The 15,515-nt window shown below is 50.9% G+C and overlaps 1 protein-coding gene across 2 annotated transcripts; it reads right to left on the bottom strand.

Annotated features, from left to right (window-relative positions):
- Positions 1-559: 559 nt before the first annotated feature.
- Hsh2d (hematopoietic SH2 domain containing) lies at positions 560-15,469 on the bottom strand. 2 transcript variants are annotated; one of them, XM_021653844.2, is made up of 6 exons: positions 9,663-15,469; positions 6,818-6,964; positions 4,833-4,922; positions 3,935-4,100; positions 3,424-3,531; positions 560-1,471 (listed from the first exon to the last, which is right to left on the bottom strand). In XM_021653844.2, exons 2-6 carry the CDS (start codon positions 6,940-6,942, stop codon positions 983-985), a joined length of 978 nt encoding a protein of 325 aa, XP_021509519.1. In that variant the 5' UTR covers positions 6,943-6,964; positions 9,663-15,469; the 3' UTR covers positions 560-982. The 2 variants fall into 2 exon arrangements, with proteins under 2 accessions (XP_021509519.1, XP_060243337.1); XM_060387354.1 differs by lacking the exon at positions 4,833-4,922.
- Between the last annotated feature and the right edge of the window lie 46 nt (positions 15,470-15,515).

Raw genomic sequence — 15,515 nt, 5'->3', positions numbered from 1 at the left:
GCCACACATTCAATGCAGATGCATTTCAGTTGGCTTTTTAATTATTTAGATGGGGTCTCACTTTGTAGCCCTGGCTATCCTGGAACTCACTATGGACCAGGCTGGCCTCAGACTCACAGAGATCCTCCTGCCTCTGCCTTTTGAATGCTGGAATTAATGGCATGCACCACCACACCTATCTCACAATTTTTTTCTTTTGAATGTAGCCCAGGCTAACCTCAAACTTGACCCTTCCATCTCCGATGTCCAAGTGCTAGGAAGAATCACACACCTGGCCACAGGTGCCCCTCCCTCTCTGCGGGTGTGTGTTCTAGTGTGCGACTGTGGGAAGGAGCATGTTGTGTTGGTGTTGATTTTGTTTGTCTTCCCATTTGCTGAAGCAAGATCTGTCTAAGAGGGTGGCACCCATCTCCCATCTCCTTGTAGCTGCTCTGAAGACACAGACGTGCACCTTTACATCAGCTCTATTTGGGCTCTGGGGATTTAAACTCAAGTTCTTTCCCTTGCATGGCAAACACTTTACCTTCTGAGTTATTTCCCCAACCCACAGATGCAAAGCTTTCAGAAAAATATTTTTAATTCAATGTGGCTATGTGAGATGTTGGGCCCATGGATACACATGGTCAAAGAGGTGAGACAGGCTCATGCTGGGCCCACCAAGTCACTTCTGAAGTCTTTTAAAGTTATATTTACTTATGGTTGTGTAGAGGTCTGAGGACAACTTTCTGGAGCTGGTCCTCCTCTCCTCATGTGAGTCCTGGGGCTGGAACTCAGTCGTCTGGCTTGGAAGCAAGTACCTTTCACCCCCTTCCTCGCTGGGCCATCTCACTTGGCCCTTAAAGTGGCAGCATTAATTCTGTTACCATTAAACCAGTTCTCTCGGCTGGATTCAGCTCTGTACCTCTTTAGCACAGTTCCCTAGTTGTGCGGACAGGGGCCAGACCTTAAAAGGAGCCGAATGTACAAGATCCTGGAGGCACTCTCAGTACCCAGGGGCAAAAGGCGGTGGTGGGAGGTATTCCTCCGGTAGCCAGTCCTGGGCTTCCAGCAAGTCTACAGGCTCTGGCCTGCTTCCCTGGGCCGACAGGGCCCTCACCACCTTTCCAGGCCAGGCTCTGACCCCTGAGACCACCTCCCTCCAGCTAGCAGGCCTGGAGGCCCTGAGGGTGGCTCCTCTGCCTTTCCAGGCCTCGGGCTCTTCGGAGCTTTGGAGAGAGGTGGCCGCACAGGGGTCCGAGGGGCTGGAGCTATCCCAGCTGGCTGCCCGGGTCACAGGGCTGCGATGCTGCTGGTGCTTGGCATCCCCCAGCAGGTGTGAGGTGAGCCGCTGTTTCACCCTCCAGCTAGTCTGAGGCAGTGACCTCAGGTTCTTCCACAGTCTTTGTCCCGCTTCCTCAAAAGGTGCTTTTGGGGAGCAGGGAGCCGATGCGAGCTCTTCATCAGTTGCTCTGGATGGTCTCCTTTCAGAAGCCTAGAACAGAGAAGGGGAGGCCTGAGGCCTCTGCCCAGCAAAGCACTGGGGTACCCGAGAACCCCGTCCCAGGGCCCTGGAGCTCCCAAACCCAACCCTTGCCCCATCCTGCCCATTTCTGTGTGTATGGCTTCACCACCTCTCCCAAAGTTTGGCAAATTTTCTCAAAAGAACCACAGTTGGGCTAGAGGTGTGGCTCAGTGAACTTCTCCAGCATGTCAGCATCTGTCCCACCCTTCTCATTTTGGGGGTGGGGTGGGGGTCACTAAGCATCCTGAGGCCCCTGCCCACAACAGTCCATATATTGCCTTTTGTCACTCTGTTCTGCAGACACACAGAATCCCAGGACCTTTGCACAGGCCTCCATTCCCAGAAGGCCCTCCTGCATCCCTGTGTCTTGCTGCTTCTCATCCTCCTATCCCAGCTCCTTTTAAAAATTTTTATTATTAATTAATTCAATTTACATCTCCATCATAGGCCCCTTCCTCCTCTCCTCCCCATCCCCTCCATCCCACATCCCCTCTCTCCTCTCCTCAGAATAGGGGAGCTGCACTACCCAGACACCCCAGCTCATCTATTCACATGAGGACTCACTTAGTCTTTCTCCCCTGTGGCCTGGTTGGGAAGTCCCATCAGGGGACGTGACCCAAAAGCAGGCGACATAGTCCGTGTCAGAGTCATCCCCCACTCCCCTAGCTAGTGGGCCCACATGAAGCCTAAGATGCCCATCAGGCTTATCTTCTTGAGTTCTGGGCATTGTAGTATGTCTATGCTGTACTATATGACTAAAATCCACTTATAAGTGAGCATATACCATGTGTGTCTTTCTGGGTCCAGGTTACCTCACTCAGGATAATCTTTTCTAGTTCCATCCATTTGCCTGCAATTTCATGATTCCTTATTTTAACGGCTGAGTAGTATTCCATTGTATAAACGAACCACTTTCTTACCCCAGCTCCTTAAAACCTCCTCCAGGATGCCTTCTCTGACTTGCACCCACACGTATGTCCAAAACCCTAGTTTGCTTCATCCCCACTGCAGTCAGAACTTCCTCACCATATGGGAAGCCCAGAGTACAGCAAGGCTTCAAGGGGCACCCAGAAGCCACACTGGCCTCAAAGTGTCTCAATACACATATCCGTCGCTTATTCACTCATATACACTGAAGAGCCACTAGCCACGCTCCTTCCACAAGCCAGTCCTTTAATCCTACTAGAGGAAGCAGAAGCAGGAGCATCTGTGAGTTTGAAGCCAGCCAGGGTTAGATAGAGAGTGAAACCTTGTCTCAACAGAAACACACACACACAAAGTGTCAGATCCTCTCGGAGGGGTGAGGACAGTAGGCCAGAATGAGCCGCCAGACTGCAAAGCCTGATGGGAGAAACAGAAAAGAAACATCCACACCAGAATAGACAAGTGCCTTTCAACTTGAAACTTGTTCTCTGCAATGACCACATAGGAGGAGGTAGGGGAGGGGGAGGGGTTAAATGGCACAAATGGACATGGGAAGGATGGGGGTGGAGGGCAGATGACAACAGGGACACTTTAGATCCAGGTATTAGAAAGGGAGACCCTTGAATGAGGGCTTCTAGAAGAAGCCAGGCATATGCAGTGGCCCTGTGGAGAGCCTGAGGAGGAAAGGCCTCAGGTTGGCTGAAGGGTGTGAGCAGATGAGGCAGCTGGGGGCACGGGGCGGAGCTTGCAACTTATTGGTTACTTTTGGAGGGGCCAGGGTGGAACCCGGGGCCATAGGCGTGCCTGACAAGCGCTCTACTGGAGCTCCACGTAAGCCGAGACTCAAGTATAGAGTCTAATCTCAGAGTCTGAACTCACTGGAATTTCTTTTTCTTTAATTACCTAGCTACAGAAGAGAACGCTTTCTAGAAGGGCCTGCTCTAGCAGCATGTTTCTGCTGGCCCAAACCAAGCTGGAGGTGCCCAAGGCTTACCTACCTCCTCGGGTGGGCAGGAGGAAGGCTTCTGAACTTGGCTTTCAGCATCCTGAGCCACAGCATTTGAGTACAGGAAGAGATCTTCATAGTCCACGTTTGCAGGGTCGTCCTGCCAGGTGTGGTAGAGACAGAGCTCAGACCCAGCAGTGGGAAAGGCTGGGATGGGAGAACCCTGGGTTGGGGGCCTCCTAAAAGGAGCTCAACGGAGCCATGCCCACTAGCTGCAGATGAAAGAGCTTCACCCACAACTCTCAGACCACAGAAAGAGCTCCATCTTACAGCAGATCTTAGGCCAGGCCATCAGCAGTCAGAGGAAAAAGCCCCTCCCATAGCAGGTTTAGCCCAGCTCCTATCAGGTAGGTCACTAGCCTCAGAGGAATGCCATCCCTGCTGAGCCCCAGTGAATTCATGCAGGTGCTCAGCAGACCTGAAGGTTGGTTGGCAGTGGGAGCAGCCCCAGGCCTGGACCTTTGGCACTCCCTGACTGCTGGCTGGCATCCCCTTGTCCCCACCTGCCCGCAGGCCTGGGTCAACAGCTCTCCATATGGTCGAATAGGCTTCTTCTGGTGGAAGGTGACCAGGGCGTCCAGAGAGGCGTGGGTCATGTGGTCCCCAGCGAGGGTGAACGTCCCATCATCTGAAAGCTTCACCATGAAGTGACGGCAGCATGTCTGGGCTCTGTAGAGACACTACTGGGGTTTGGACACTGCCCTGTGCACCACCTTCTCCATGCAGCCACTGTGCCTCAGTTTCCCCAGTCACCACACATGGTTTCTAAGGCCCGCCTCAGGAGTTCATGGGTGGATGAAATAAAGGGATTCAAGCTAATTGTGGTGCTGCCTGCCTGATGTCCAAGTACTGGGCAGGCTGAGGGCAAGAGGATGAGAGATTTGGAGGCCAGACTGAGCTACATAGTCAGACTGTCTCAACTAAACAGCAGTAGCAAAATGATAGTAATCTTTTCATTTTAAAGACACCATCTCACATAGTACAGGCTAGACTTAAACTTACTATGTAGCCAAGGATGACCTTGAATTCCAGATCCTCCTGCCTCAGTTTTTCCTGTGCTGGGTTAAGGCCAGCCTGGTTATGAGACCCTCTCCCAAGAAAGGAAGAGAAAGAGAAAGGTGGGAAAGAAGGAAGGAAGGGAGACAGGGAGGGAGGAAGGAAGGAAAGAGGGAAGGCTTTGCCTTGGATGTTCTAAGATGCCAAAATCTTTGGGGCCCCAGAAGCTCACAGCCCTGGCTTCCCTGACCCAGACTCATGTCACTAACTTGAAGGTAAAGGTGCAGGGGTCACCATCCCTGCCCGCTCCCTTCCTCAGATACAAGTCTCAGGTCCACCCCAGTGTTCCAGGACTGCTGGATACAGCCAGCCTCCAGCCTCAATCTACCCCATCCATGGCCTTACTTGTAGGAAAGGGTGTAGCCCACATGGCTGTGGCTGACTCGGAGAAGAAAGGTCCCTGGTGGTTGTGACTCCAACAGCTTCTCAGCTGCCCTGGAGAGGCACAAAAAAAGGAGCCTGGATGGCAAGGGAGGCAAGCAGGCAAGGGGGCTGGCTTAGTGATCCCGGGCTTTATTTGGCTGTGGTTATGCATACGGCCTCTTCTAGTAACGCCCTTGGCAGCCTAGCTCCCTCACCTGCATGTTCTGTGATTGCATGTACCCCATGTGCATCAGGCTACCTGAACATCTCTCACTTAAGTATCAAATTTAGTTTCTATTCAAGTGTAGCTAGAACTGAAGGGCTGATTTAGGGCTGGCCAGAGGGCTCAGAGGGTCAGGCCACCAAGCCTGTCTGCCTGAGTTCAATCCCTGGGCCTCATGGTGAGAGCCAAGGAGAGCCTGATGTTCACACATATTCCTCTGACACACACTAAAGACATAAAACAGAATAAAAATGTAAGTGTCTCTCTCGTTACAAAGGAGGAAAAGGTCTGACTCAGGCCCAACTGGTCTGGGATGCATGAACAGTCAGGCTTCCCAGCCCCGACGATGTCCTTCAGGCAGGCTTGTGGGTCCTTCATTCCCACCTTATACCCATGCACAACTACAGCCAGATGCATCATAGTTACAGCACGACACGAGCAAAGACCTCTAATCTAGCCTGTGAACAGAACCACCCAGGGCACACCCGCAACAACCAAATTCTCCTTCTTTTGTTGGTCCCAGCACTTCAGAGGCAGAAGCAGGTGAGTCTCTGTGAGTTGGAGACCAGCCTGGTCTACAGAGCAAGTCCAAGGCTACACAGAGAAACCCTGTCTCAGAAAACAAAACAAAACCCAAAAAACCAAAACCAAAACCAAAAACAATCTCCCTAAAACATAATAAAAACCCAAAAAAAAAAAATAAAGAAAAAAGAAAGAAACAAAAAGAATCCTTGAATATTCCAACTCATGTGGCTTGCTGCTGCCAACCTCTTAATTTTTTAAAATTACATTTAATTTGTTTATCCTGTACGTGTTTCCATGGGCAAGTGTGCTAACACATGCAGAAGTCAGAGGCGGCCCACAGAAGTGATTTTCTCTTTCTGCTGTGGGTTGTCAAGTCTGGCCACCAGCACCTTTACCCCTGAGCCACCTGGCTGCCCCTGCTGTCACTCTTGACCCGCTCTAATCTGCATTATTGCTTTGCTCCTAACTAGACCACTTTGTTGCTTTTGCAAATTCATGTGGGCCCTTATTTTCAGTTCCTTTTGTAAGAAGCCAAGAACCTGGGAACACCTAACTCTGACCTGGTTAATACCAGGGCAGAGACCCTGCAGCTGGCGGACCTGCATTTTCAGATTGTCTTTCTTTTCTCTTTTGGGAAACGGTCTCATGTAGCTCAGGCTGGCCTCACACTATGTAGCTGAGGATGACCATGAACTCCTGATCCTCCGCCCTCCACCTTCTGAGTGCTGTGATGACAGGACACCTGCTTTATTTATGTGGCCTGAGAACTGAACTCAGGGCTTTGTGTATGCTGGGCAAGCACTCTACCTATTGAGTTACAAGCACTCTATTAACTAAGCTACAAGCACCTTACCAATTGAACCATAGCTCAGCCTTCGAATGAACAAGCAACACCCAGTCTTTCTTGGTGGTTTGAAGCCTGATCAGGACAGGTGTCACTTGGAGGAAGATGGAGCACAGTACCTCTAAGTGAAAAACAGCAGCTGTGGCTTGATGTACTGAGTGGAGAGCCCAGCTGTGCTGTGTATCTGCTGTGTGACCTCACTGGTGTGTATCCCCTATCTGATCCTCACTTCCATGGCCTGGAGCTAATCTGAGACTGGTATACTGGTATGAGCAGGGTCTTGCCGCCTGAGTGCTCACCCAAATATTCACTGTTAGGAGTGAAGGACCAGGAAGCAGGATCTGGGCAGGATGGAGGTTATCACTGTCTCCTTACTCTCGAGAGATGGCGCCATGGAACCATTCAGGGATTCTGAACTGGGTCAGCAGGTCCGCCTGGGTGTGCACAAACCAGTCCAGCCGAGGGGGCAGCGGTGGGGGCAGCCTCCCGCCTTCCGCCATGGCAACCAGGGAAGGCACTCACCTGGGGAAAGGAGGGAAAGGTGGGTGTCTCTTGGCTCTAACATTCCAGAGGATGGAAACTCCTCCTGGAAGCCCTCCATGTGGCCAGAGCAGGGGTGATTCCTGTGAACACACACTTGCTTCCTGGTGACTGTTGTGTGGTAGGCTGGCCCCAAACTCATGGGCATCCACCTGCCTCTGTCTCCCCAGTGTGTCACCGCACCCAGCTAAACTGACATACTTTTTATAGTTGTTTTATTTTTCTGTTTTATCTAGAAAGAGCAATGAGTGTCCTTAGTGGCTGAGACATCTCTTCAGTCCTCATCTTATATCCTGAGAAAAAGTCTTTCACTAATCCTGAGGCTGGTCACAGAATTCAGGGGGGCTGTCCCCCAGACCCCTACCCTGTGGTAGGCTTTTGTTTTGCTCTGTTGTCTCCATGCCTGCAGAAAGGTGTATTTGAACTCAGGCCCTCATGCTCACTCGGGAAGTATTTTACCAACTGAGCAGACTTAGCTTGGTTTCTGAGACAGACTAACCTGAAACTCACTATGTTGCCAGCCTCGAACCCTCAATCCTCCTGCTTCTACCTCCTTAGATGACAGCTGTTCTTGTATGCTGTCAACTCACACTCAGGGTACTGCTGAGCTTTGGGGCCTGGTGACACAGAGCTGGAGAGGTGACTTAGTCCTGAAATGCAAGCAGGATTAAGTTTTGAGTTGAAGGAAAACCAGCAAAAAGATCTTCCCTGTGTCCCCTCAATCACTCTTAAAATATATGTATATCTTTATTACATATACAGTGTTCTGCTTGAATGCCAGAAGAGGGCATTAGATCTCATTATAGATGAGTTACCATGTGGTTGCCAGGAATTAAACTCAGGACCTCTGGAAGAGCAGCCAGCACTTTTAACCCCTGAGCCATCTCTCCAATCACTCTTAATTCAGTCCCTAAACCCGGGCTTTTCAGTGCCCACCACCAGCCCCAGGGCTACAGAGAAAGCCTTTGGCACACAGCTGATCCCACAGGGAGGGGGCGGTTGACTTTCTCCACAGAGAACAAATACCTTTCCTCAGGGTGTGGCCAAAGGCCCTCAGAGAGGCGTTAACTGAATCCACTAATGAACACTGATGACCAAGCTCACTCTGTCTCTGTCCCCTGGCCTCCCTGTTCCTCCTTTCTCAGCAGGGTTCCATGGAGCTGAACAATCTTTGTCAGGTTCTGTCTCTTCTAGGCTGGAGTCTCCCTAGGATGAGGCCTGGGATGAGGGTACCAAAGAGTCTGGTAGTAGAGGCAGATGGTCTGGGTTCAAACTCTGTCCTACATAGCTGCAGTGTGATGACGTCACAAACGGAACCTCTCAGGGCCTTAGCTATATTAAATGACATATCTAGAAAGGAATGACTAGGACAGAGTACTATATAGTCAAAACACTACACATTATATTGATTGTTTACACATCTGTGTATGTGAAAAGAGGTGGGAGGCACCTTCCTTTTCTTTTCCTCTCTCTTTCCCTCCTTCCTTCCCTCTCTTTCTCCTTCTCTCTCTTTTTTTTTTGTCAAAGTTGGTTTTTATTTATTTTTTAATTAAATTTTTATTTTTTCACATTAATTACATTTTATTTTATTTGTATCCGAGCTATAGTACCCTCTCTCATTCCCTCCCAATCCCTCTCTCCCTCCCCCATCTGTGCTGAGATGACAGGTGTATTCTAGTAAACCACTGCGCTGGGATACACCCCAGGCTATTGCTACACACCTGTAATCCAGTTCTTGGGAGGATGAGGCAGGCCTTCATGAGTTCAAAGTCAGCCTAGGATACACTGGGAGATCGTACTTTTTTTTTTTTTTTTTTTTCCCATGTCATGTTTTTCAAGACAGGATTTCCCTCTGTAGCCCTGGCTATCCTGGAACTCTGAAGATCAGGCTGGTCTTGAAGTCAGGATCCACCCACCTCTGCCCCCCAAGTGCTGGGGTGAAAGGCGTGCGCCAATGCCCTTGTCTTATGCTCCTTTTTCATTTGACTATTCACTGTGCTTCACAGGCACAGACAGACAGACAGACACTTGCCACAGTGCTCCAGTTCGGACAGTATTCATGCAGATTGGAGTCCAGGCCCCCAGCAGTGCAACACACAACCTTGTCCAGGCTGTCACCTACCAACACATCTCCCAGAATGGCTCCCATGAGCGGGCTCTACATCTGCCTCTGTGAAATACAGCTGAACCCAGAGAGTTCTCCAAGGTTATTCTCTTTCTACCTCAGAACATATTCCAAGACCTATTGTAAATGACCTTTCTTCCACCCAGCCTCCCTGCCTCTCCAGCCCAAACAAAACCCTAATCATATTCCTTTCCCTCCCCTCCCACTGTCCCTTCCTCTGGCAGTGGAACTCCAAGGACCTGGCGGGGTTTCATCTCTCTCTTCCTCCCCTCATGGCTTTCTTGGAACACGTGGCTTCTTTGAAACAGGTTTCATGATGCAGCTGACTAGCCTCAGACTAGTGATACGGCCTGCCTCAGCATCCAGCCCTCGGGCTGACAGGTCTGGATGACCCTGCCAGAGCTTGCAAAGGTTCCCTCCTGCAAGCAAGCCCTCCCCTCAGCCCCAGCCACACTCCACCCAGTGCTGGAGCCCCAGAGGCTCTGCGGCTGGGGCATGTCGGGATGCAGGGATGCTGGGATTACAGATGCAGGGGACAGGATGTAGGATGCGTACCTTGGAGAGCCTGGGCTGTGTTCCGAAGAGCTGCCGGAGAACCTAGGTTTCGATTCAGGGTCTGCACGTCAGAGGGGCAGGGCGGGCAGCCCCAGGCAGTTCCTGTTTCCTCCAGCAGGTGAACAGGGCGGGACCAGAATGTTGCTCAAGGCTTCTGTCTGCAGCTGGGGCTCATACTGGTTCCTGCCAAGACTTTGCTCCGTACCTACTTTACTCTGCAGGTAGAGACCTGCTCCATGGATCTCCTCAGACAGCCGCAGCTCTCCTTCCTAATATCAATATTCTCTTGGTTTTTTGAGACACAGTTTTATGTAGCCCAGGCTGGCTTGGAACTTAATATGTAGCTGTGGATGACCTGGAACTCCTGCCTCCGCCTCCTGAATACTGGTAGGCCTGTGCCATCATGCCAAGATTATGTACTGCTGGGGATGGAACCAGGGCTTCAGGCTTGCTAGGCAAGCGTTCTGCCAACTGAGCTGAAAGTATTCTACCAATTGAGCTACAAGCACTCTACCAACTGAGCTACAAGCACTCTGCAGCTGAACTCATTCCCAGCTCCTTACTGCAGCCCTGAAGTAATCATACGGCACTCAGAAAGTAAAAGGGGACAAGCAGGAGAGACTGAAGGAGGTATAAAGTGCAGGAACAGTGGTAAACAGGAAACAGCATGTGCAAAAACCCCGAGGTTGGACAGAGACGTGGAAGTGCACAGGCTCACTGCACACACAGTTCTATCACGCCTTCCTTTGCAAAAACACGTCTGAAATGACATGCTACACTTGTGTTGCCTGCTAGGTCAGTGTGAAAGTGTGATGGCTCAGGTTTGTATCCCAGCGCTCATGAAGCCTGAGGCAGAAGGATTTGGGGTTTGTTCCAGACTAGCCTGGGCTACATAGGGAGACTCAAATTCAAAGTCCAAACAAAACCAAAGCAAGAAAGCAAACCTGGACTAATCTAGTTCTCCTCCCTCTCTCCCTTCTCTACCCTCAACTCCTCTTCCTCCTCCTGGTTTTCATTTAGTTTTCTAAGACAGGGTCTCAAAGAACCCTGGCTGGCCTAGAATCCACTATAGCTAAGGATGCTGCTGAAGCTCTGCTTTTCCTGCTTCTACCTCCCAAGTGCTGGGAACATGTGACTGTCTTCTATGGTGCTGTGATGACACCCAGGGCTTCCTTCACAACAGGCAAGCACCCTGCCAACTGAGCTGCAGGCCTGGTCCATGCCTGACTTTTCTTCTGATTTTAAAATGAACTAAAATGTGCGTGTGTGCATGTGTGCGTGCATGCGTGTGTGTGTGTGTGTGTGTGTGCGCGCGCGCATGTATGCCTGTGTGTGTGTGTGTGGGGCTCCTCTGCACACCCTGGGTCCTAGGTGATGTGTCCCTGTGCCTAACAGGCAAAGCTGGCTTGGCTGTGAGCTTCCTGTCCCATTCTCTCTTGCATCCTTCTAAGCTAACACCAGGGCAGAGCTGGCATCCTGTGGGCTTAGGAGCCTCAGGGCTGCCGAAGGCCCAGCAGAGGAGGAAAGCAGCTTAGGACCCGAGTAGATCCACCCAAGCTGGGAGCCCGGGGCTCAGTGCACAGGCGCACCGTGGTGTCACTGAGACTTCTCGCAGTGACTTTCGACTTGGCTCCTGGTGTGCCAAGGTACTCTGATTTCACTGGCTGGGAGTTCCCTTGACCTCTCCCATCCTCCATCGCTCAGGGCTGATCCCCAGCCTCCAGGGTGAAGGTCAGAAGCGTCCAGAAGCCACTAGACCATGTGGTGTCAGCCCTTTGGGTTCTCATTTGCATGTGACTGTCTTGGAGAACATGAACTGTTTTGGTTTAGCTTTGTCCACCCCACTTCCTCTGAGCTATATGGGGGCTATGGTCCTTCACAGGGTAACATCTTCCTGTCAGACGCCTGTCAAAGTAGAATTCCCCCACTCTCATGTGGTTCACAAACTTTGGACAGACACAGGAAGTGAAAGAAAAAGTATGGGCCCAGGACTCCCAAGACCACTTTCTCGGCACAAAGGAGATTTATTTGTCCCAGAGGGACAGAGGGCACAGATAAGGGACAAAGATGGGAGACAGAGGAAGAGGGAAGGGAAAGAGAATAGGGAAAGGGAACAAAGGAGAGGGGAGAAAAGGAACAAGGAGAAGGGCTCTCTGTCCAGGAGGGACTGCCTCTGGATGGAGAGGAGACAGATGTGGCCCATGATGAATGGCGGTTTATACAGGTAAAGGGGGAAACCCTGTGCTAGGATGAGGTGTTTAATTTTATTTGGGCACATTAATTAGGTGAGCCAAAGGGGACTCTCAATTGCTGGACTTCAATACTTTGATAGCTGGAACTTGTTAGTCAGCTCCAGGAGGAGGAAGTGGCCAAATAATGTAATAGACTTCAGTGGCTTTAGAAATGTAATCAAACATTTAGCAAGGCAGAGGGAATGGTGGAGAGGAGCAAGGCCAGCCAGAGCCATGTTTGACACGATGGAGCTGGCCAGAGTCCCTTCAGGAAGGAAGGGGGTAGTGGTGGTCACCAAGGCAGGGGAAATAGGGACCCTGATGGAAGATAACAGGGCAGGGGAACCCTGGGGTCCTTCTCCCTCCATGTCAGCTTTTTCTGTTGCCAGGATAAGGTGAGCTGCACTGGGCAGCCCTTCAGGTACGTGGCTGCATCCGAGCTATGTCAGCTTGGGCCGCAAACTCCGGGGACATGGGGCAGGGCCCCCCATTTTAGGACACCTGCATCTACTCTTTGCTTTATTTGTTCGTTCATTTCCCAAACTTTGGCTAACTCCAGTTCTGTGCAGCTACTGTACTGACGTCAAGGCTGAAGCAGGAGAAATGATGGTGTACTTCTCGCCCCAGAACTCTGCGAGACTGACGCAGGATGAAGGCTAAGTCTGAGCCAGTCTGGGCTATACCTTATCTCAAAAAGGGTGATGAGCAGCAGAGTGGCTCAAGGGAGAAAGCACTTGCTGACAAGCATGATGACCTGAGTTTGATCCCCAGGGATCGCAAAGTAGCTCCTCTTACAAGTTGTCGTCTGACCTGCTGAACACACATGCACACACAGAAAACAAAGGTTCTACTACCTTAGCATTACCACATTGGGCTTGAGCTGTGAGGTCAAGAACCTTGGAAGACACACTCAAAACATTGTCCCACACAGTGAAATACTACTCAACCATGAAAAAGAAGGAAGTTCTGCTCCAGGCTCTAACTTGTATAAGCTAAAAACTTGCTGCTCTGGGTATGATGGCCCTCACCTTTAATTTCAGCACTCAGGAAGCAGAGGCAGGTAGATCTCATTGAGTTCAAACTGTCTACATATCAAGTACAGGCCGGCAGGGGCTACGGAGACCAGACAAAACACCAGAAGTTGTTGCTGATCAAGAATGCCAGGAACAGAAGGATGGGTGTAGTCGCACTGGTATCTAACCCAGGCAGGCAAATCCACAGACCAGAGAGGACAGGCTGCCAAGCGGACAACAGCAAGCAGTGGCCTGCTCATGGGGACTGTTTACAGTAAAACACACTGTAAACTTGATGCTGGGTAGATTTTAAGTCTGTGACTGTGAAAAGCCTGCCCAAGGGCTGGACAGACAGCACCGTGGCTAGCGCTGGCATCTCTTGTTGAGTACCAGGATTTGGCGGCACTCCCACGTTGTGGCTCACTTCGAACTCTGGCTCCAAGGGATCCAATGCAGCTTCAGCCTCCATGGGCACCAGGCATGAATGCAGTATAGTCATACATGCAGGGAAAACCTCAAGCACACACAAAAAATGTAAAAGGCCTCCCCCAACCCCATATATAGCCCACACTGGATAACCCCCCCTTCCCCAGTGCTCGGAAGGAGCTGTGTGGCTCCCATAATCTACTCCTTTTTTTTTTATTTTTCAAGACAAGGTTTCTCTGTGTAGCCTTGGCTGTCCTGGACTCACTTTGTAGACCAGGCTGGCCTTGAACTCAGAGATCTGCCTGACTGCCTCCCACAGTGCTGGGATCACAGATATGTGCCACCGCACCTGGCTTCACCATCTGCTCCTTAACGCCCTTTTAACCTTGGATATTTTTGTTGTCATTACCCTTCTGTTGCTGAAAAGCATCTTTGCCTGAAGGCACGAGCTATTATTTTCATCACACTCTGGGCACCAGGCCTTGTCCTTGCACACTGCTCTATGAATGCTGAAGTGAACCCGGACCACACATCCTCCTGTTCTTGGCAGGACCAGATGTGCTAAGTTCCTTTTGAGGGCCAACTAGTGCTACAGGAATACCAGTTATGAAGCAGCTAGGAGAGTTTTTGTGTGTGGGTGTCTGGCCTGCATGTGTTGGAGTCAGAGGGTATGTCAATCCTCTGGGACTGAAGTTAAAGATGGTAGGGAGCCACCAGGTCCTCAGCCAAGAGCAAGAGCTCTTAACTGCCCAGTCATTTCTTCAGCCCCGACAGAAGGACCTAGAAAGACCTAGAAGTGTCTTTGTAACTACTGTCCACCTCTTGGTTGTCTTCCCTACCCCCATCTTCTTGGCTTGCTACAGGCCTGTGTGGTGGGAGCTGGGATCCGTCATGGCATGCGTGGTAGAGGAGTGGTGACCCACAATGACACGAGCCAGCAGCTTCCTCTTACCCAAGACACACTAAGGGCTCACAACAAAGTCAGCTAGGTTTGGTGAAAATCGCCTGTCATTCCAGCAGCAAAGAAGCTGAGTCAGTAGGACTGTTGTGGATATTAACAAGGAGAAATAAAAGTTAATCTAGAACTGAGCCGCCAGAGGAGCAGCTCCAATTACCTCTGCTTACCAGATTATCACAATTGTTTTAATCTCAAGTGTGGGATGATTCAGATGGTCCACAGCAGCAGACTACCTGCCTCATGTGGGCTCTGAGCTCTGCCAGCTGCAGACAGCATAAATCCGAGGGAGAGAGAACAAATGCCAGGGCCCAGGGAGTGCTGGGGAGCTATGAGAAAGAACAAGGCTGCTCCTGCTTGCTGCTGATGTAGTGACGCGAAAACTGGGGACTGGCTCAAGGAACCCGAGGACCCTAACCAGCAGGGAGCAGCTGAAAGAACTGTCCCCTCTCCCACTAGCTCTTTCTCTCTCTAAACTGGTGGTGTAGTGTTGGAAGGGATTGGGGTAGAGCAGGAAGAGGAGATATAAGAAATGTAAATAGGAGTTTTAAAAAAATATGGCAACAGAGGACTGTTGCAAGTTCAAGAGCAGCCTCTGTCAAACACACACAACAAACCCTTATCTGGGTGGCTCAGTGTGGTGCTAGTCATCTACACTAGATTTGTGTTGTGCATGCTTGCTGAGAGGAAGGAGTCCTGGGGAGGCCCCAGGGGGGTCCCCACCACTGCCCTTGGCAGTGTGGAATGAAGTACGATATGTAATTGCTTTGGCAGGAGTCTGAAGCTTCTGCCATCATGCCTGGCTTCCTTGGCTGAGTGTGTGCTAGGGTTTGGGTGGGGCTCCTGGGTAAAAAGGCAGTATGCAGAAAGTTTAGCTCTCAGTGTGAACTAAAGAGATGGTGGGAGCTTTTAAGAGGCAGGGCCTCTGGGGAGGCCTGGTGGGGTGCTTCTCAGTAGGAAGCAGGCAGTGAGATTGAGAGCATGTGCGTTATCAATCAGTTTGCCAGACATGACAGGGTCGCAAGTACCTCGAAGATGCTGTGACTGCAAGCGTAAGACTGGCAAGAGACCAGAGCAGCTCAACTCTCAGCATGGGCGGGGACCGGATCAAGTCTCCCAGCTGAGGCACCAGCAATGGATGGCTGCTGGGCCTTGGGAGAGCGGCACATTCTCAATTGCTAAGCCATCTCTCCAGGCCCCAGGCCCCATCCGTGAACCTGCCGGCAGA

This window comes from Meriones unguiculatus, chromosome 7, assembly GCF_030254825.1.
Source record: "Meriones unguiculatus strain TT.TT164.6M chromosome 7, Bangor_MerUng_6.1, whole genome shotgun sequence".
In the NCBI taxonomy this organism is placed as follows: domain Eukaryota; kingdom Metazoa; phylum Chordata; class Mammalia; order Rodentia; family Muridae; genus Meriones; species Meriones unguiculatus.
The sequence above is the reverse complement of the archived record's forward strand: the minus strand, read 5'-3'. Positions and strand labels throughout refer to the sequence as shown.